At 34.6% G+C, this 15,571-nt stretch overlaps 3 protein-coding genes across 4 annotated transcripts in view; 1 reads left to right on the forward strand and 2 right to left on the reverse strand.

The window, feature by feature from the left end:
- LOC133200167 (probable methyltransferase-like protein 24) overlaps positions 1-778 on the reverse strand; it is a 38,807-nt gene extending 38,029 nt beyond the window's left edge. For both annotated transcript variants that reach the window (XM_061335931.1, XM_061335932.1), the window contains exon 1: positions 468-778. In XM_061335931.1, coding sequence (XP_061191915.1) covers positions 468-593 — 126 coding nt within the window. In that variant the 5' untranslated portion in view covers positions 594-778. The remainder of the gene's footprint in view (positions 1-467) is intronic.
- The window catches only part of LOC133200175 (caspase activity and apoptosis inhibitor 1-like), a 327,434-nt gene that overhangs the window by 98,183 nt on the left and 213,680 nt on the right, over positions 1-15,571 (forward strand). The gene's annotated exons all lie outside the window — the stretch shown is intronic.
- LOC133200089 (uncharacterized) lies at positions 10,322-13,805 on the reverse strand. The gene is made up of 5 exons (XM_061335825.1): positions 13,793-13,805; positions 12,581-12,715; positions 12,006-12,117; positions 11,395-11,459; positions 10,322-10,695 (listed from the first exon to the last, which is right to left on the reverse strand). Exons 1-5 carry the CDS (start codon positions 13,803-13,805, stop codon positions 10,385-10,387), a joined length of 636 nt encoding a protein of 211 aa, XP_061191809.1. The 3' UTR covers positions 10,322-10,384.

The raw sequence follows: 15,571 nt of genomic DNA on the forward strand, positions 1-15,571 counted from the left end.
ACTACATTTTGGTCTTAGTGTGTAAAATAAATCCCAAACAATTGATCATGCTAATGGGTTGCTTGGAGCAGTCTAGGTATAAGTGTCAGCTTTTGTTTTTATGTCCATCTAATCCTAGCTGTGCTTCTTACATTAATACTGTACTCAATGAATAATTAATGATCACAGATGTACAAAGCTGGAGCATCGTTAGTTATAGATATGTGTCGAGCATAATTACATATGAATATTTTTGAAAACCAAAATTGAACTTAATTCCAGATAACAACACAAGAAATTTAAGTTGGTAAAGTACACTGTACACGTGCCACTGTACACAGCTGTTTGTGCATCATTTATCAGCTGATAGTGATAGATCTTCATTTCGTTTTTGTCTTTCAGAACGTGGTTACATTTACAATGATTAGGCCTACTTATTATTCAAAGACACAAATTAAAATGTGCAAACTGTCAAAATATCAAATTACCTCTTTTCCCGTCGCAGACTGTCTATTAAGTCGTTGAAAAACGCCAGGGCCTGAATGCAGAATATAAACAGTTGTGAAGCCAGCCAAAAATAGCAAAGCCAGCAGCACTGTGTTTCTGCCTCTCATATTTTAGATACACTTGTAAAATCGCCACACTCTCCTGTTTAACGCCATACAAAACACGTTCCAACAAAGAAAAAGTATTAACCTTTAAAAACCTTGTTAATCCGCCCAAAGTTTCATTCGGTAATTGTTTTCATTCGATATTACGCCACGTGTATCCACTCCTGGGCTCACATGTCAAACTACTTCTAGCAAAATGGGCAATCGTGCATGAAGGGAAAAAAGCGTTGTCGGTGAATTTCTTCCTATGTTAATTGGGTCTGGTCATAAATAGTCTACCCATTCCCAGAGATGTATTTTAATGCAGGATCGATTAAAAAAGATTTGTATAATATATTTTATGGAAAAATATGCCTATCAGTATGTAGCGAATACATTCAATGAAGTGGATCTATCAATCATTCTACAGAAACATTTTTTATGTCGCTTACAAATTTACCGTTGTGATATCTTATTAACATTCAATGAAGTGGATCTAGATATGAAAATATGTAAAGGTGGGATACATCGTCTCCGTGGTTCACCCCCCCCCCCCCCCAAAAAAAAAAAAAAAAAAAAAAAAAAACAGGGGAGATAAAATCATTTACATGTATTCTGACTTATAAATACATTTTTCTTAAAAAAAAAAAAACACGATTCAAAAATGCGCATAATTTGAACAACAAATGTAAATCTCAATCTCTTTCAATTATTAGACAAACAAAAAATATATTTTAGCATTACTTAGATCTACGCAAAGCAATGCTTTTTTTTTTTAATTTTATTTCTTAAATATAATACATGTATACATAATCCAGTTGAAAAGTCGTCGAACAATATACATAGTGCAAAATATAACTAGAGACAGCTAGAGAAAGGAAACACTGACTATATAGAAAATCTAACACATGTACGAAGGCATATGTGCCACATAATATATTTTTTTAATTTGGTAATTCCAACCTTAAATTTGGTAAATCCAACTTTAACTTTCCATCTTTAAAGTTGGCTTTGGCTTTTCTAACTTTAAAGTTGGCTTTTCCAACTTTAATCTTGGTTTTTAATTGATAATTCCAACTTTAAAGATGGTTTTTTCTATCTTTAATCTTGGCTTTTCTAACTTTACTCTTGGTCTTTCCCTCATTTTAAGGCTTCATGTCTTTTATTTGTATACTTTGTAGCTGGACTCGTGTTGCTGTTTCATAATTACAATGGAAAGAAACGATTTATTGAGATGATGAATAATTTTCATTGTGATTTCATACACGAAATTGATAAATTTGTTGTCTTTGTAGCAAATAGTGTTTATTCATCCTATATATCAAACACCTATATGGTTTCATTTGTTTAATTAAACTCATTCTCAACGAATTATGTATGTCCGATCTCTTAAATAGGCATGGTAGAAATGCTCTAATTTACGGGGTTATATGAAGTTATCCTCTATAAAAAAAAAAAGAAAAATACAAGCCCAAGGCTTTTGAAGTTGGAAGTTATATGTAAGGACATAGAGAAGACAAAGGTAAAAATAATTGACACAGTTTATTTACTCACCAGTTTGTTTCATGCAGTGTATTACGTTTGCATTAACCCCTCCCCCGCAATTACGCATTATAACGCACATTTCATTTTTGACGTTTTCTGCTCTGATAACGTGTAAAGTTTTGATGATTTGATAATGAATGATTAAGTAATAAATGTTGTAATTCCATCCTAAAATCTTTCGCAAAGAATATTTTTCCCAATTGAATTCCAATTTCCGAGTCAAGCTATGAAAACCTTTCTATTGAGTCTAAAGAAACTCACCACTAGAACCACTCATGGCCGTAGGAACCGGGGGGGGGGGGGGCGTGCCCCCCCCCCAATAATTTTGCCGATACATAGATTACTATAGTAAACATAGATACTATATGCTTGTGTCCCCTCAATAAAAACGTCTTATGACCTTTTAGGTGAGGTGGGACCTTCGATCCTAAATTTACCAAATATATGGCAAATGGACAGCTATTGTTTGATGAAAAGCGTGCAAAAAATTGACCGAGAGAACCAATTTAATTACGACAGAAGCACATACTCATACAGCAGCAGAGAAAAGGGATTTTAATCATATATAATAACGCCTTGCTTTACTTTGATCTATTTACTTTTTCGATTCAAATCCAATTTCGTAAAAATGCAACCTGATTTTTTTTTTTGCCTTACAGAGACGAAAATGAAAAAAAAAAACATCATGTCCAAATGTAGAGGAGGGGGTTCAAGGGGTTACACACCTGTTTTATTTTAAGAGTATTGTTAGATAAATATATAATTTTTATAAAAAAAAATATATATAGGCATTAAAGTAATTCTTTTTATAAAAAAAAATTCTGTTACATTTTAAATTAAGTTGTAAAAATTACTATGTGACAATCCTTCCCCTCTCCGAGTGAGACTCTGACCCAGAGTCTACAAATTATGGAATAACATATAACATATCACAAGGTTTCTTTTTTTTTTTTTTAATTTTAAATAATTTTGTAAAAGGCCACTTAGAGTCTTGAGTTTAAAGTCAAAATTCATAGAAAGGAACATAACTGGCTGAAACTGTTGGAACGGGCTTGGTGGAAAGCGCTGTCTGCGCAGGTTGATACATGCGCATTCCCAGATGATTTGATGATACGAGGAAGAAAGCTTTTCTGTGAGGGGACACCCATTTTGTTGTTCTTGATTACGGTCCGGTTTCATTTTCTTTGCAGACTGTTTAGTTTCTGAGTGGTTAGGATGACCTAGGGGGTACCAAACTTTCCCTGTTCAGCGCGCTTCCTAGCTGGCATTTGTGTGGATGCGTCGCTGACTAGTATCCGTGTTGGTTTTCTTCTGTATAGGAACTGGAACACAGGGGACCGGTGGCACTAACCTAATAAAACTTTGCTACCAGCCGATCTGACACGGACCGAAGGGCTTCTCTCAGATAAAAAAATTTTGTGTCCGTTCTTCCAATTTTCTTTTCAAGAGCTTTGTTCTTTGTGCGCGCGTCGTTCAGTCTGTCTTCCAGGCCATCAGCAATACTCCACCAATTAACACAAATGAACTTGTGATGAAATTTATTAATTTATTAAAAGATAATTTACGAAATATAAATGAAGAAGTTAGAATAACCACCTTTAAACAAAAATGTTGCGTGGCACTAATACTAATAGATCTTACTGTTCCTGTAATATGTCGCTTTTTAAGGTGTAATGTCCTACTGATAAGAGAGATAACTTTCCAAGGACATTATTCTGAGCAATCCAATGATTTGTCCTACGAGAGTTTAACAATGAAGATCATTCTATGGTCAATTCAATCAAATCTAAACTAATTGTATAGTCAATTCAATCAAATCTAAACTAATTGTATAGTCAATTCAATCAAATCTAAACTATGTTGCAAATATTGCTTTCTATTTTCTATTGTCAATATTTTTATTAAGTACTCTAATAATTTTCATAAAACAACTGCACTCAGTCCCTTTAAACTGTTAAAACTGAAATATTTCTATCTTTTAACATATAATTCTTTTAATTGTTACAGGAATTTATCATGTATCAGATGCAGAATGCTCATAAAAACATTTTCTCTTAAAGAATATTTTGAAGAAAGATAACTCCTGCAGATGGAAAGACAACTCTTGTAGATGGATGTATTTTTATTTTACAAGCACAGAAAACAGTGTGATATTCTGATTTAAAAAACAATGCTTAATTATGTTTTCTAATATGAATATTAAATAGGTATGACAGTAAATATTATTTTACGCCTCAAAATTTTAATTTTATGATGAGATAATTTTTTTTTTATCTTTCTATTCACTGTCTCAAATTTTCTTCATATCATGATTAGACATAAAATTAATTTCTGAAAAAGTTAGCACCGCTTCATACTTAAAACTATTTTCTGTTAGAATCAATGCTATTGTTGTTGATGAAAATCAATGTTGGGAATTTAAAAAAAATGGTGAAATTTAGAGCAGAGGAATATTTCACCTTGAATTTGACTTTTGGGGTGAGTTTTATAAGTATAAATTAAAATGTTGTAGTAGGTTAATATGTACAATGGAAATCTGAGCGCCTTGGTCAGTTACTTGGGTGCTTTTTTAAAGCCTAAATTTAAACAAATTAAATCGAAGCTTATCATTTCCTTTCCAATTATTTTTTTCTACGTTTTATTTTTTAGTATGTATACTGCAGTTCAAATAATAAAACATTGGTACGAATTTTAATATACTGATCCAGATAAATTTTACAATTGGAAATTAAAAAAAAAGAAAAAAAAAAAACCAACTCAACTCTTTGGACAAAACAAATCATATCTCAACACAAAACACGGAAAAACCTCTGTATAATTCTACTGGCTGACTACCTAAGTTCTTTCTTCTTCTTTTTTTTTTCAAAGCTAACCTTGTTAAACATTTTTCTTGGGTGAGAGTAACAGGCAGCCTATATTGAAAATGAAATATCAACTAAATTATATATTTCCCGTTTTACCATATAAGAATGTATTCGGAATTTCGAAAGATTTGACCTATAGGAGAGAAATTTTTCCCGGAAAAAGGTGGGATTAGGTGCCATGGAAGAGTGATCATCCCCTTCCGACCGGTCACACCCGCCGTGTGCTCCTTGTCATGATCGGGAAATAACGGAAAAATCCGTCGACAATTCAGTGGCTTAACAATTAGTATGAAAAAAAGTCAGTCAGCATTTGACCCAATGATAGATTGTATTTGCTGACAAGGTCATTGTATCGACCATAGAACTTACGAAATGATGGCTTTAAACGAGACTGCTGATATTCTTGTTTCATCAACTTGTTTGTCAATAATTTACCTCGTTTTAGAAATTGTAATACGTAGAGCTTGGTTGTTAGATTACCATTAACGTCTTTTTCAAGTAAAATATCCAAACATGAAACAGATGTGTCAGATTCTGTGGTATCTTTTATCTCAAGCTCACCGGGATATATCGTGTCGACATAAGAATGGAAATAACCATTGTTAATTGACAATACGTCGTCGATATATCTAAATGTCGAGTTGAAGGCCACAGCAAGTGTTTTCTTCTTTTCTCGTAAAATATTTTGTGAACAAATTCTGCTTCATATGAATACAAAAATAGCTTTGCTAATAACGGGGCGCAACTGGTACCCATGGGAATTCCAATAGATCGCTGGAAGACCTGGTCTCCAAAACCCACATAGATATTGTCAATCAGAAACTCGAGCACCTTTTAAATGTCAACTTCAGAGTACTTGTGTGTACAATCAGATAGTTTTTTAACAAAGTAATTTTGCAAATGACCAATGTACAATCAGAGTGCTTTTTAACAAAATAGTTTAGTAAATGACCAATGACAAGGTTAGTAAATTTACGAGTTCCATTTTTTATTGAAAAAGCAGCTGTCAACGATGTCAGAAAGTCTCAATGTTCATTAGATGTTTCTACTGTATATTTGTCTAAGTTTTCAAATTTGCATTTTGAACCTAAAATTTATTATTTGCAACTTTAAAATTATAACCTCCAATGTTGGTCAGAAGAGCATTTTGTCCGTTAACAGCACCGAATTTTGGTCTTGGAAGTCCTTTAAGGCAGGCCTGCCCCTAAATATAAAATTATGATATTTTGATAGATTATATGTAAGGAATAATTTAAGATTGGAATTTTTAGGGGTCGAAAATCATTTTAAAAAACTACAAAAAATAAGGACACCTGTTTTGGGACAATCTGGTTCACATTTATGACAACTATATTCACAGTCAGAAAAGCTCAATCGGTATATCCGCTGCATGTGTATTAACACCGAGGATATTTTTTAGAGTCGTGGATTGAATCCACCTGGTTTTACACTTTTATAGCTTTAAATTCTCGGCTTTTCAAAGACTATTTTTATTTTATTTATAGGCTTTGGCGATTATCTCTATCTTTTTATGCATGCTCATTCTTGATGTAAAAGACACTAAAGAAAGAGCAAATCGTAAATTCCGTTATAGCTAGAACACAGTCAAGCGGAACTTTACCTCAGTATAGCCAGGCCTGTAGGAAGCAATTTCACTTGGGGGAGGGGGGGGGGCACAATCATACATTTTCAGTTGGAGGCCCTATCAACTACCAAAGATTCCTTGACAAGCAAAAACAAAAAAACTTATACATGTAGTACCTATGTTTTCTATAGTATTCTATATATATCCCCCCTTTGGAAAGTATATTACGTATTGCTTCTATTATTTGAGCTTAATATATCTAGAATTACATACATGTACTTTTGTACTGAGTCAATGTTCTAAACTCAGATCTCGAGTTTTGAAACAGAAAGGCTACATATCAGTGTCTGCTCTTCCTTGGATTTCTATGATTTGCATACATAAATGACAATTTTTATTATATCCATGGAATTGTGTTGTAAAATAAACACATACTAGTATCAAGAATAGAATTTAGTCTATAGACATTACCATTATGCACAATGAAAAGTAAACAAAAATATCAAATATTTCTAGATAACAAACTCAAAATGTGTTGACAATATCATGCTTCATAGTTAATATCTATGAAAAGGTTCCTTCTATCTACACATACTGAAATGGTTTATAACCCCTGAGTCGATGCCTCTACAGGTGGACTGTTAGTCCCCCAGGGTCTCTACAGCCCAGTAGCTTAGTACTTTGGTACTAGCTTGAAGTTACGGATATATATTTAACTACTGTCGTAAAATTTATAAATTTATTTCCAAATTAAGGATTATCTCCCTCATGCATAGCTCTGATCCTTTCACGACGTATATGGCTCCAGTCTTTGCACCCTCTTTTTTCAGCTCTTCAAAGTTTCTTGAATTAAATATGTCGGATTTCCAATGTTTCGGCATGAGCATCACTGAAGAGACATAATTTGTCGAAATCACAGGTACTTGTGGACAGGACCCCCCCCCCCCCCCCGATATTCAACCGCGGGGCTTGATATTTTTTTTTTATATATATTTTTGTGTGGAACGATTATTTTGGGGTTTTCACGATTTTTTCCTAATTTACACATGATGAATAAGTGCAATAAATATAATTTGTGAAAAAAAAAATGTCCAAAAACCCCGGGGTTGAATATCGGGGGTGGGGGTGGGGGGTTCCTGTCCACGAGTACCTGTGGTCGAATGCGCATCTGGTGCATAAAAAATGGTACCTTATATGATTTACTACATGAGAAACAAATTAGTATATGTATGTAGCCTAAAGTCATTGACCATAACGAAAATCGATTTGTAGCTTTCTTTTGTAAAGAATAAAACTACTCCTGATCCTATAGGTCAGATAAGCATTTTTAAAGAAGTGTTCCTTTCCTCCAAGAGAAATTTTTATGAACTAGTTAGAACAGGTTTTTCAAAGCCATCTGTATGAAAGATTTCTGAAGCAGTGGGCTCTTCCATCAATAAAACATACTGTACAACCAAACAAATCCACAAATAAGATAGGAAATGATCAAATAAAAGAGTTATGCATTGAATATTCTAAAAAGAAAAACAAAAGCGCAAAAAAGCGTATTAAACTAATAGAAACAAATCGCAATTTGTTAAACTAATATGACGATAGTTATCAAGATTTATTAAGCTCCCTTTTTGTGTATGAGTGATAGAACAGAAGATACCTGTGTAAATGATAATTCGCCTATACTTCAAAAGATCTCACTGGGCTTTTATATAAATAAAATTTTACATATTTCCAAAACATCTTATAATTTATAAATAGAATTTCTGATGATCAACAATTATTTGTTCAAGTCCAATAAAAAAAAAATCAATTTTTTGTGAATATCATTTTTTATACAATCTACCATATTCTTTTCAAGATCACAAAATTTCATTACTCAACAAATTATGAATATTTCAGCTGTAAAATTACTCATTAGCTCCAGTAAATGTGAATTTAATCCTTTATGATGAAGGTCCAGATACAATATAATTCCAGGTAAATTTAGAAAGCAGATCAAACGTATACTAAGTGTAGTATGTTGATTCGGAATTTGTATATTCTTCATGTTATCACGATCAAAATAAACACGAAGAATGTACTCAATTCTGAATCATTATCCGGAATAAGGGGGAATGCTTACTAAATAGCAAATTGTACAGTGGATGATTTCCTATGAAAGGGGAATATTTGCCGTTATAAAGTAAACTGTCCCTGAGGGAAAATTTACTACGAATCCGGGAGGAATGTTTGCTACATAGCAATTAATACTGAAAGGAATTTAAAGAAACCCAGGGTAACATAATATGCGAAATTTTTTTGACTGCTTGGCCGAAAATAAAGAAAACTGGAAAAAACGGTGTTCAGGGCGCCGGCTGCCTGGCGGTCTTGGCCCTTCGGCGGGCTGCACCGAGTTTCTGCCAAGGTAATCGAGGGAGACTGCCCAGAGCCCCGCGACAACCGCCCCTCGACGGCCAAGAATGCGTATGTGCATGACAATGCCACTTTTCAGTGTCGAGGGGAGGGCGCCGGCTGCTCAGAATTACTCAAACCGTGAAATGTTTGACGTCACGTTAAAAAAAATGCACTCTGATGATGACAAAGTACACACATTTTGATTACCACTTGATGCATTGGGGTTATATACATCGTATTTTAATATTTAATGTTAGAATTTGAATTTCTTGCATTGAATTTCTCATGTTACGGCTGACGGAAGTTCCATATGGGATATGGCTATTGCATTGCCAAAATAAGAAGAAGGCAGGAACAGGTTGCTGTGCAGTTTGTTCTGAATTTTTCCACCACAGAACATTTCCAACCAACCGTGTCGATGACGTTGGCGCGTAACAACGCCACGTCAAGATTGGGCTAATTTCATCCTGCCACCTGTGTAATCGCCACGCACACCACTACCACTAAAAACTGCTATCTATACAGTAAGCAATCCTAATCGTTACATTCATCCAAAACTGAAAGAAACCGATTGCGCTACTTTGGTCTTTGAGCTCGTCAACTTTACGTGGGTGGTCCTCTCACTCGCGCACGCGTGCGCAGTATGCCTAATTGTATAGCATGTTAACTCCGGCGCAATGTAGCCAGAGTTTGTCAAGATTTCCTCGCAAACATTCACATCAACCCACTTAACTGGTCTCGGTACAATCCATCTTTTTCTACAGACAGACCAGTCGAACATATGTGAGACTAACTGGACGGTAGTGTTCGAAGGTAGGAATGTCCAAGCTACTCTCGACCAACTTAGGGCTGCCTCGTCCATGGCCGTAGGAACCGGGGGGGGGGAGGGGGAGGGGGGGCACGGGGGCGGGCGTGCCCCAATAATTTTGCCGATATATAGATTACTATAGAAAACATAGATACTATATTTTTGCTTGTCAAGAAATTTTTGGTAGTAGATAGTGCCCCCTCAACTGAAAATGTATGGCTGTGCCCCCCCCCCCCAAGCTGAAATTGCCTCCTACGGGCCTATCGTCAAAAGGGTTGAATAATATCCCTATGAGAAAGATAAATGCACTGATGAACTCTATGTAGAGGAGAATCAAGGCTGTGACCGATGCGCGAGGGAAGCATAGGAGACGATGAGAATTTTCGATTTTTACTTTGGGGGTGCCGTCATTTGAGTTTCAATAACTCATTAATTATCAGTCAAAATCAAATGAGATTTTGGTTACTTGTTGATAAAGAACAGTTTAGATGTTAGATAACAATACTGGAAAATACGTCCGAAAAAAATAACATTAAATCACTTCAAAAGTTTACACTGCGTTTCTTTGTCCCTTCAGTATATCTAGTAAACTTTCTGGTGGACGGTTTGCAATGTGGAAGATTTACTATACGACACTGTTATATGCCATATTTGGAATAGTATAATGTGACGAATCTCGGTTTTCCTCTGTTTCAGCTATCCGTGGTGGCTTCTCATATCCGGAACAGGAAAGATTATCATTATAGCTTGATCGACCTGAACCTGGTGGCTTCTCGTATCCGGAACTGGAAAGATTGGTTGGTTCAATTAATCGTGGTGGCTTCTCGTATCCGGAACTGGAAAAATTGTTATCTCTAGAACTTGCTCCATTTTCCTCGTCTTTTATCTTTTTAGATGTTTCCAGAATATATTTGTCCAAGGTCCCATAACGATCAGCTAAAAAGAAAGAAATATCACAATTAAGTTACATTGATAAATCCCAAGTCCAAGAGTTACAATTATTTGTCGAGGGATGGACATTTTTTAGTACGTATTATTTTTAATGGAAACCTGGAAACCAGAGCTGAATATATAATAACAAGTGCAAATAAGACTTCTGTTTGGTAGATTTTGCATTATTGTCGTGTTAATCAAACCCAAAACAAATTTTCTCAACTACTATGATTGAATTATTCCTGTATAGCTCTCTTGTTGGCCGATATCCAATATTGTAGAAAAAAAAATACTATGTTATGTTCACCCGAACGTGACCTTCCAGATGAACGTAAGAATTTCTTTTTTCTACATTTGACTAAAAAAGATTGTGCACTTCCAAATTGATATAATTAGTTGTGAAAAAAATATTTCATATGCACCCGACTTCCACTCAGGTGATTAACATTCAGTCACATATAAAATTATTATTTTTGTTTTTTCAGTCAATACGATGATTTAACCACCCTTGTAGTACAATATTAACCTCGCTCTTCGGGCTCGGTGAATATTGTATTCCTCAGGAGGCTAAATCATCGTATTGACTTAAAAAAATCAATAACTGGTTAGTTTTATCTAGATAACCAACAGGTTTTATTCAATAAAATCTTCTACTATTAATATTTACTGTGCATTTCATTTCAGAAATAACTTGTATCTTACCGCTTTCTTTTTTGATCAGTTGCTCTCCAGGCATTTCGTAGCTGCTTATTCTCGCATTGCTTTTGCTGAAATTGAGAAGATAACGTTCATTTACTAACATGTATTATACGCGCTCAAGTCTGCAATAAAAAAAAGACCTTTGCATGGGGCACAATGCTAACCTAGCAGACAGAATTACGTTTGTCTTCTTGACAAATGAATATTTTGGCCCCTCTGGAGTCCAATAATCATGTATGATTTGAACTAATTTGAATCTACACATGTATACTTCAGCAGATACTGGCATATTAATTCGACTAAATATGGTTAATTAAGCTGTCATTGAAATATTTTCCAATATATTTCCATGTGTAACTTTGACCCCCTGTTTTTGTCCCTAACCCCGATGTCATAACTTAAACAAACTTGAATATATTCTATAAGGTTATGCCTGCATATCAATAGGATAATTTCCAAGAAGAATTTTTAAAAAAAAAATTTTTCCCCTATGTATTCCCAGGGCAAACTTGAACCTCTTGACTATCCCCTCCCCTTGCTCCTAGATTAATTTGTAGATCGCTTTGGGAATATTAAATAGAATATACTTGTATGTAAAATATTAATAATTTGACCTTTTAATCCGTCTACGCAATTCCAATGAAACAAATAACAGCATTATCAGTGAAACTGCCAGAAAGCCTGATAATAAAAGTGTTGAAAGAGGATAGGGTACCAAGTCATCAACTGTTAAAATAAAAAAAAAAAATCTTCATAAAACATTAGGTTAGCGTCTTGTTGCAAAGTAATGGTAAATTAATTTTTTTTAATGAAAGGATACGATTTTTTTAATGTTTGACGACATGTTTCTCAAATATCTAATTTGTATCTCTTCGCAATGTATGAAAAATTATCTACAATAGTCATTCTCTTGTGAATTCTAAACCGTTTTCAAAATGTCTTGGAAAATAAGTACACCAAAAATTGTGATAATTGCAATTCAAGCGATTTCTACTAGGATTATGTAGAAAACACCATCTTCAGATATCTTGCACTAATGCCGGTAAGGTACTTCAATTTTTTGTGAGGAAACTTGGTAAAGTAGCAATACTTCAATGACAAATTCTTGGAAAAATGTATATTATTGAGGAACATGTCGTCTGACCTTAAATTTAGTTTTTTATATGAGTGAAAATGTGTCAATTCTTGCCCTGAAGACATCGGGGTCCCCGCCATCCGTACTGACACCCGTTGGTACAGAACCCCTCTGTATTACACGTCGTGTTATCGTCACAATACCCACAGGTCTGGGAACAGTTGTGTCCGAATCTCCAGAATTCACATTCTGTGGGGAAAAAACAAAAATACCATGACTCTGTAATAGGATATAACAGCTGTAGGAGGAAGAACTTGTTTAATATTAAAATTAATAACAAGAGGAAAAAAAGAAGAGAAACCAAAATAAATAAATAAATAAATATTTACCTTTTCCTTACTTTATTCACTGTCATAACGACGCCTAAATTCAACATATGAAATATACTTTTTTTCATTGTATGATTGAATAATTCCTATCTCTCTAATTGGCTGAGATCCAACAATGTAGAATATTCACCTGCACGTGGGATTGGGTGCAGGGACCCCCCCCCCTCCCCCCCCCCGTTTTTTTTCTGAACGTAATTTTTTACTTTTAATTTAGACTAAAAATATTCGTTGAAAGGCTGGTTTCCTACTAATAAATGGACCTTAATCCCCCAATCCTAAAACAAAATTTGACGTCAAAAGAATTCTCATTTCGTGGGGCTAATCAAAGATTATTTTCAGCTGTTATTTTCCCCTGATAATGTTCCCCTTTCAAAATTTATTTTATAAAAAGCCTGACATTATTTTCCTTTTTCATAGCAACTAAGGTAGATTTAAAAATATCCAAATTAATTCGACTGGTAATGTTTATTTAACCCCGCTTCTCTCATTGTATTTAGCTAGGACTTTAGCAAATGTAAACAAGTAAGATGGCATGAACTGCTTAACGAGTTCGTATCATTTCATTATTAAATCATATAATAAAACAACCATTGCTTCTTTCAGTCAAAACAATGATTTAGCCACCTTCGAAGTACAATATTCACCTCGCCCTTCGGGTTCGGTGAATATTGTACTCCTCAGGTGGCTAAATCATCGTATTGACCTCAAAAGAGCAATAATTGTATAATATTTACCCTGACCGAATTGTTCCATTCACTTTCACCAAAGATCACACATTTTGATTTAAAACTTGCCCTTCTACACGACAAAGTTAATGCTGTATCGTACTTTCCTTAAATTGACATTTTCTCGGTAATTTTGAGAATTTTGCAATTTTCTCATGGCAGAGTGTACTGTGGACATGTGTGGATAGATAATTATTGAATTAATAACATACCGTTAGATTCCATTGCTTTGTTGTCAGCTTTAGATGTGATTGATGAAGCCAGATCGGAAGGAGAGGGGAAGCATTTTCTAACACGAAATGTGTATATTTAGTAATATGGTACTCTTATATTAGTTGCCTTTAGTCTGAATTGTTTACTTTTTTTTTATATTTGTGAACAATAACTACATGTATTTCCTTTTCAAATTTCCTTGATTTATTTTAAAATGATTTGCAAAAAATCATTCGCTGCGTGAGAGAATAAACGAGAGGTACTCGAAACTCTGTCCTTGTTCATATTCTTCTCCTTCCTCGAGCTCTTACCGGCCTCATCAAGCTGAATACTCTCTCAGCATGCGCTTTTTAAAGGTGCCTGGACACAGGTTTGAAGTTAATATTTTCTAAAATTTTCAGTATAATATACTGACATATGTTACTAGAGCATTTCACACAAAAAATATTATAAAAGCTTGTTTAGAAACTTCTTTTATTTGAAAATTATTAAAAATGTACGAATCTCGGGACGCGTTTGATTGTCACACATCCTTGCACTTTCACAAAGTAAATTATATCCTTAATATTTAAGAACAGTGGAAAATTTGTTGTGTATTAATGAAAAATAATCCATAATCCAGAAATTCAGAGTAGAAAAGTGAGAAAGCAAAACCAATTCAAGTGTATTGTCAGTCCGTGCTCTTTGATATGGCGTGCAGAGGAAACAAATTGAACACACCCGGTAAAACGTGAATAACAGCAATAACAGAGCTCATGCCCGTGTTTACAATCACAGGAGTTTGACATATTATTATAAAGAATGTTTTTGTATATGAATTTTCATTTAAGTTCAATTCATTAAACTTTTTGAATAAAAAAGTAATTTAAATTTGTAAACAAAATGGCAATGCAGCTGTGTCCAGGGCCATTTAAGGTTTAAAATGTGATCGTGAAGAAAAAAGTTTGGTAGAAGGGTTAGTTTGTTTTGGTCATTTGAGATCTGAAAATCTCAAGTAACTTAGCTTCTGCTACGTCCGATATTAAACTGTTCTGTTCTTTGATAGTGCAGTAATTAAAGATCTTGTGTTTCTGGTGGAATTGCAAATACGTGTTGCTGTGTGCATATATGGTGTGTCGTACCTTCTGGTCTTCTATTCAAAAACTTTTATCATTTAAGAAATTAACCCCTTAGCGGATAAATACCAAAGCGATCAAAATCCTGGACAAACCTAAGAAAGAATTCAGAATTTCAACAGAAAAAAAAATCTATCGATTTACGTTCCAGATGGTGACTTTATGCTACCGGTACATACATGTAGTTTTTTTGTTTCTCATACATCGTAATCAATGCACATAGTATGTAGAGCATGCGCGGATCTAAGGGGGGGGGGGGGTCGGCAGGGGGGTCCGGACCCCTCTGGAATTTGCAGAGTTATTTAATGTATATAGTAAAGCAACTAAAAGTGACCTTGGACACCCCCAACCCTATACAGAAAAAGCGGACCCCTGTTAAGTTGGTAGGAATAGTCATACATATGAAGTTTACGAAGTGAAGTGGACCGGCTATCCCCCCCCCCCCCCAACGAAATAGGTTTTCACATTTGGGAAAAAAGAGTTTACTTTTTTTTTTTGCTTGTCAAGAAAAAATCTGGGTTGGATTTTATTTTTGATTGGCAGGACGACCACCCCCCCCCCCCCCGGAAAAAAAAAACTTGGATCCGCACCTGCAGAGATAGGAGGAACCTTTTCATAAACAACTTCAATGCATTTATAGTTCATTTTCTCAAAATGTTCTCT

This window comes from Saccostrea echinata, unplaced genomic scaffold, assembly GCF_033153115.1.
Source record: "Saccostrea echinata isolate AGI-Se365-2 ecotype Australia unplaced genomic scaffold, CSIRO_AGI_Sech_v1 ptg000037l, whole genome shotgun sequence".
In the NCBI taxonomy this organism is placed as follows: Eukaryota; Metazoa; Mollusca; class Bivalvia; order Ostreida; family Ostreidae; genus Saccostrea; species Saccostrea echinata.